Source organism: Orycteropus afer, unplaced genomic scaffold (assembly GCF_000298275.1).
Source record: "Orycteropus afer afer isolate SDZICR_OR568_19922 unplaced genomic scaffold, OryAfe1.0 scaffold01176, whole genome shotgun sequence".
NCBI lineage: Eukaryota > Metazoa > Chordata > Mammalia > Tubulidentata > Orycteropodidae > Orycteropus > Orycteropus afer.
The window spans coordinates 138,224-144,695 of record NW_006922763.1 but is presented as its reverse complement, the minus strand read 5'-3'; the positions used below and the strand labels follow the sequence as shown (position 1 = coordinate 144,695).

Sequence of the window (6,472 nt, the reverse complement as noted above, 5' to 3'; positions counted from 1 at the left end):
TTATTAGCTTAGTAACATGTTATAATCAGAAATAAAAGGGTAAAATTCGGGTTCAGTATCAAAAAGAGGTACATGGGCAAGGTCATGAAAGGTCCTTGAGACGGAGAGTACATACCTCCCCTTGACAATAAGGAAAGTTCTTGGAGAAGACAAATTCCCAGCTGAAACATCTCTCAGAGAACTCTTGGCCTGTGTCACTCACTGACACTTTTTTCTTTTTAATTTTTTATTTTAAGATTTTGTTTTACATTCAACATGGCATGTACATTTAGTTTCACTCCCCATTTACTATGCCCAACCCTAACCCAGTCTCCTCCCCTCCCTGCTCAGTAACGCTCCTCCCATGCCTCTCATAATTATACACTCCTGTTTGTCCTGCATTTCCTCCATGTGTATGGTGCCCTGTGGTTGATTGCTCCATAGAGTATGTGGGTGGGTCACCCTGGGTTGAGTGGTCTGCATGTACCACATGTACACTTGTTTACTATTGTGCTGAGAGCAAGCCATTGGGAGTGAGCTTTGTTCCAGGCCCAGAATGTATCCCAGGACCATAGTATTAGGGGTCTCACCAGACTCCATCTGACCAGTAATTCTGGTCATTATTGAGTTTTTGTATTTTGTTCCACCTTCTTCCTCCCACTCTACCCAGGATCTCCAGATTTGATCCTTTCCTGAGTGATTGGCATTGGTAGCCAGGCACCATCTAGTTCTTCTGGTTCTGTATTATTCTTTAGGGTTGCATAGTATTCCATTCTGTGTATGTTTCACAGTTTGGTTATCTGCTGCAAAAGACCTCTTTAAAGTGCTGAAGAGCAAAGATTTGTCATAACTAAGGCTCAAGTAACCCAATCCGTGGCATTTTCAGTAGCGTCATGAGCATGTGAAAGCTGGACAGTGAATAAGGAGAACTGAAGAAGAGTTGATGGTTTTGAGTTGTGGTGTTGGTGAAGAATACTGAAAGTACCATGGAGTGCCAGAAAAACTAACAAATCTGTCCTGGAAGAAGTATAGTCGGAATGCTCCTTGGAAGCGAGAATGGCCAGATTTCATCTCACCTACTTTGGTCATGTTGTCAGAAGGGACCATTCCTTGGAGGATATCAGCTTGGTAAAGTGGTGGGTCACTAAAACATGAGAAGACCCTCAATGACATGGATTGACACAGTGGTTCAATGATGGGCTTAAGCATAGCAAGGATTGTGAGGCTGGTGCAAGACTGGGCATTGTTTTGTTGTGCTGTACTGGAGTCATTGAGTTGGAGCCTACATTACAGCATTTAAGAGTAACAACAAATTACATATATGTGTTTATGTGTAGGAGCTCTGGTGGTGTAGTGCCTAAGGCATTTGACTGCTAACCAAAAGGCTGGCAGTTCAAACCCACCAGCCACTCCCTGGAAAAAAGGTTGGGCAATCTACTTCTGTAGTGATACCGCCTCAGAAACCCAAGGAGGGGTTGCTGTGATTTGAATCCGACTCGATGGCAGTCGGGTTTATGTATAAGTGCTGAAGGAGCCAGGAGGCAACATCTTCTGGCCTTCTCTAATTTCACAAGTTGTGGTTATGTGCCATCAAGTCGGACAACTCATAGCGACGTCTTCTTGGGTTTCCAAGGCAATATGACTACAGAAGTAGGTTGCCCAGCCTTCCTTCCTCTGAGTGGCTGGTGGGTTTGAACTGCCAGCCTTCTGGTTAGCAGTCAAGTGTCTTAGGCACTACGCTACCAGAGCTCCTACAAGAGGAAGACAGAATCACCATCAGCAGCCCAAGGCCTGTTTTTGTAAGGCCACACATGCCACCACCCTCCAGCCCTCTCATGAACCTTGATGCCAACTGTCCCTCTTGTGGCACCCATCACCTCTCTGATGGGTTCAATAATTTGCTGCAGTGGCCACACAGAACTCACAGATTATGGGGTTTATTAGGGAAGCAACAGGTTACAATTCAAGTTCAGGAACATGCTTAGTCTCTTGCAGTCATACCATGTAATTTAATATACCACAGGTCACCCCCTGGCTTTTCTAGACATTATCCCTTTTTTCCTTTAAAAATTAACATTCCCTTCACCATCACCTTTAAGAAAATCACACCCATGAAAGTGTGTAAGCCAGGCACTTCATGCCTTTATCTCCCCTCATTTTAGATTGCCAATTTTCTAATTTGACCATCCATATCAAACCAGTACTCTGAGGAGACAAGCATGTTCCTTTCTCTCTGGAGAATTTTTTGTTCTGCTTGGAAACTTTGGACATCTGCATCCATAAACAAGCAAAGCCCAGCCCAGCACAAGCCATCAAATTGCAGCAACTTAACTCCAGCTCACTGTCAAACAGCTTCCTCTTCATTTGGTCAGGTTCTGATCAGCTCAACCCTAGCCATCCCAGCTAGGTCATGGGTTCCTGCCGTGAACTTTGGGAGTCACACTCTTCACTTCAGACCAGCCAGCCCTTCCTGTCATACCTAGCCTCTGTGGCCTAGGTCAAAGAGTACCAAACTCAGCCGGTTTCTTCATTACTACACTTCCCCCATTTCCAGTCTTCAAGTGGACCCAGGTGGTCACAGGCAAGCAGCATACAAGCCTACTGCTCGCTGACTTCCTCTAACTTTCATTTCTAGAAGGGGTTTCTCTCATAGACCATGACTTTCCTGCCTGGATTCACCCAAAGCCTCTTTGCTTGCTGGAAATTCAAAAAGCTAAACAGTCATTATTTTTCTCTAAATGACCTTTCTTCAAATGCAAAATTTCTGTTCTCTCAGTAGTTCTAGGTGGGTCTTTTCAAATGCAGATTTCCTCACTCAGCAGGTTTTGGGTGGCACTTAGGTTTTCTACTTTAGCCCCCTGTACTCTACACATGGGAGCTCTGGTAGCATAGTGCTTAAGGCACTTGACTGCTAACCAGAAGGCTGGTGGTTCAAACTCACCAGCCACTCCTAGGAAGGAAGATGGAGCAATCTACTTCTGTAGTGATACTGTCTCGGAAACCCAAGGAGGGGTCGCTATGAGTCTGGTCCAACTCGGCACGTAACAACAACAACAACATACTCTACATACAGAATTTGAAACAAAAGCCTGTGTTTCTGCTGGGCAAATTCCATTTTGATGTATTCAAGTATTGGCTAACGGTGGACTTATCCATACTCAGTAATCATTTCTAATGTACAAATAGGTAAGAGAACATTCAGTACCCATAGTACATTTAGATACATACATAATCCAAAATGCATAATCCTTTTTAAGACATTCCAGTTTGAGCTCTTCACCTTGATTATCTTTCCATTCTATGTATATGGCCTTGGGCCTTTGGCTGGGTGTAACCAAAGCCCTAGCCTCTGCATTAATTATCTCCTTTAGTAGGTAACACCAACCAAAGTAACCATCTAAGAATCCACAGTTTCATTTCCCAGGCCCCTTCCCTCCTTGTTTTACAAAGTCCCATGCTTCTGTGAGTCTGGAGCCACTGTAAGGAATCCCACTGCTTCTGACACCAGTTACTGAAGGGGGAAGGAGTTGCCATCTTCTGACCTCCTCTAACTCTACAGTAGGAAGACCGAATCACCATCAGCAGCCAAAGGCCCATTTATGACGCCAGACATGCTGCCACCCTCCAGCCCTCCTAACATCCTTGATACCAACCGTCCCTCCTGTGGCACCCCACCACCTCTCTGCTGAATTCATGATTCATTGCAGTGGCCACACAGAACTCACAGATTATGAGGTTTATTAGAGAAGCAACAGGCTACAATTCAAGTTCAGGAATGCTCTCAGTCTCTTACAGCTGACCGTCTCTCTTAGCAGCTGGCTGTTTCTCTAAGTAGCATGTTTCTCACCAGTGTGTCTCTGTTGCATCTCTCTCAGCAGTGCGTTTCTCTCTTCACTCTCTTGTAGCATATCTCTTTCAGCAGTGTGTGTCTCTCAGCCAGCAGTCAGAGAGACTCGTTCTGCCTGTAGGAGGGCTCCTTTTGAGCCTGGCAGAGTTGCAGAACTAACCAATCCCAGCATCATGCCTGGGAGGGAGTTAACTTCCCAGAAGGTTGCTTCTTGCTGCGCCAACAGAAATACACCAGGTGGATAACTTTAGCAATCAGCTGCTCAGTTGCTCACAGGAAAGTGGGAGTTACAAAGTCTATGGCTAGAGAAGTGATACATGTAATTACTCCACACAGTATGTATTATGTATATGTATAATAGTGGATAAGGCATTTGGCTACTAACCAGAAGGTCAACAGCTCACAGCCACCAGCTGCTCTCATGGAGGAAGATGAGGCAGTCTACTTCTGTAAAGATTTACAGCCTTGGAAACTCAGTGGGGGTCACTATGAGTCTGAATTGACTAGATGGCAGTTGGTTTGGTTTTTGGTTTTAGTACATATATATAGTACTTAGAATAATGGTACTTGGCACATAGTAACTTTTCTATCAGCATTAGCTTTTACTACCCACATATACCTTCCACTCAAGCAAAACAGAAACCTATTTGGGTGCCCAGGTATGCTCTGTTCTTTTCCACTCTTCAATTAGGAATGCTCTCCCCATCAGAAGTCCATCACCTAATTTCCCTTTCCTGCCAACCTCTGGCTCACAAACTCTGACTTGTGGATAACACTCTGCTCTTTAGCCTGGTTACTTACTGAAGATGGAACTGAATTTGACTCATTTTTTCTGTCCCCAGCATTGCCCCACACAGAGCTAGGTACAAAATATTGTCAGGAAATATTTGTTAAATAGGAAGTTGAAGGGTCACTTAAGCAAAGAATCATTGTAATACCAATTACTTTTGATTAAGAAACTACTTTTTCATTTTATCTTTGTAAAAGCCATGCAAGTTACCTATTATCACCCTGATTAGCAAACAAGACTGAGATCTTAACTAAGCACCTAGTAATCTGATGGAGCCAGAATTGGAGTTTAGTTGTGCATGGCTCCAGACTCCCTATTCTTAGTCTAGCCTATCTCTACTTCCTGTGCAGAAGTCTTTGGAGGTAAGGTACTCTTGAGGCCAAGACCTCACTGTCATCCTCTCTCTCCTCAGATTGGCAGTGTTACTAGATATTGTACTAATCCACATCTGCATCAGGTAGAGTGGGCTAAACACAATGTTGACCACCACCCCAAGAATTACAGCATGGCTGATAGCTGCTCAGTGGACCGCCGCCCAGTGCTTCAGAGGATCATGGAGATGGACCCTCTGCAGCAGGGCCATGCTCTGTCATGTGCCTTGAAGAAGAAGAAGAAGATGCAGAAACGTACAGGTAGGTATCAAGGGTGGTGCACCTGAATACCCCTGACTCAAAAAGAAGCCCACCTGGGCTGGTTTTCTCAAAAGACCTTAAAGAATAACAGCTTTTTGACACTTGAAACCTGAGCTCTGGGTCCTTTGAATGAACATCTGCATAAGTTCAGCTCTAGGCTAGGGTTAGGGGGCAGGGATGGGTTAGGAGGCTCACCTACTGATATAGTGGTTCTCAAACTTTAGCTTGCATTAAAATCATCTAGAGATCTTGTTAAAACATGTATTTTTGATCCCTGTCCCTAAAGTTTCGATTCAGTAGGCTTGTTGTGGGTCCTGAAAATTGGTATTTCTAACAGGTTCTCAAAGGATGCTGATACTGCTCTTCTGCTCTTTGAGAACTATTGTAGTAGTCTGTGTTAACAAATAGCTAACATTTATTTATCTGATCCTTTATGTGCTAGGAAGGTTACTGAGTGTAATTTTTACTTAATCATTAGGTAATAGATTTAAAATATAAAAAGTACAAAAAGGTGTACAGTGAAATGTTTTTCTCCCTTCCCCCAGCCATCCAGGCTCTCAGAGGCAACTGGTTAGTTTTCTGTATCTCTTTCCTGAGATACACAAGTCAATAATACATATATTATTCTCTTCACACGAATGCTAGTCTTCTTGCCCAGTATTTTTCCATTCAGTGTATTTTAGGGGTATTCCCATTAAGTACACAAAAGAACTGAAGAATAATAGGGTGTAGCTGGAGGTGTAGCATTCAGGCTCAGAGCCCCTACTACAATGCTATACTGTGAGAGTTTTGTTTTGGATGTAATGTTAAATTCAACACAGTTTTAAAAAAAAACTTTTCTCATTTTTAGACTAGGTAAGGATAAAAATAATTGGATCCATGTGAGTCTAACACCCTAAGAGAGAAGCTAGGTTAGGGTGATCATCTCACTGATAGACAAATGGGTTTAACTGTGAGACTGAACAGTGGCTGCCAGTACCCCATCAGTTGTTCTGTTTATTGTTGGTGGGTAAGTGAGTGAATTTGGGAGCTCAGTGCAGACCAAGGTAGATGAAGGCCAGCTCCAAAAGGCCTCTGCCTTTTGTCGGCAATCCAACTACCAAATGACTGCCTGCCTATATTTCTCCATCTGCAGATAAAATGGCCAGCAAGCTGTGTGATTCCATGATGTCTGCCCTTGACCTCTCTGGCAACGCTGATGACAGTGCTGGTGACTGATCTCAC

At 43.7% G+C, this 6,472-nt stretch overlaps 1 protein-coding gene across 1 annotated transcript in view; it reads left to right on the top strand.

Moving 5' to 3' along the window:
* GNL3L (G protein nucleolar 3 like) overlaps positions 1–6,466 on the top strand; it is a 76,194-nt gene extending 69,728 nt beyond the window's left edge. Inside the window, exons 15-16 of the mRNA XM_042783439.1 lie at positions 5,029–5,248; positions 6,384–6,466. Coding sequence (XP_042639373.1) covers positions 5,029–5,248; positions 6,384–6,466 — 303 coding nt within the window. The remainder of the gene's footprint in view (positions 1–5,028; positions 5,249–6,383) is intronic.
* Positions 6,467–6,472: the final 6 nt, after the last annotated feature.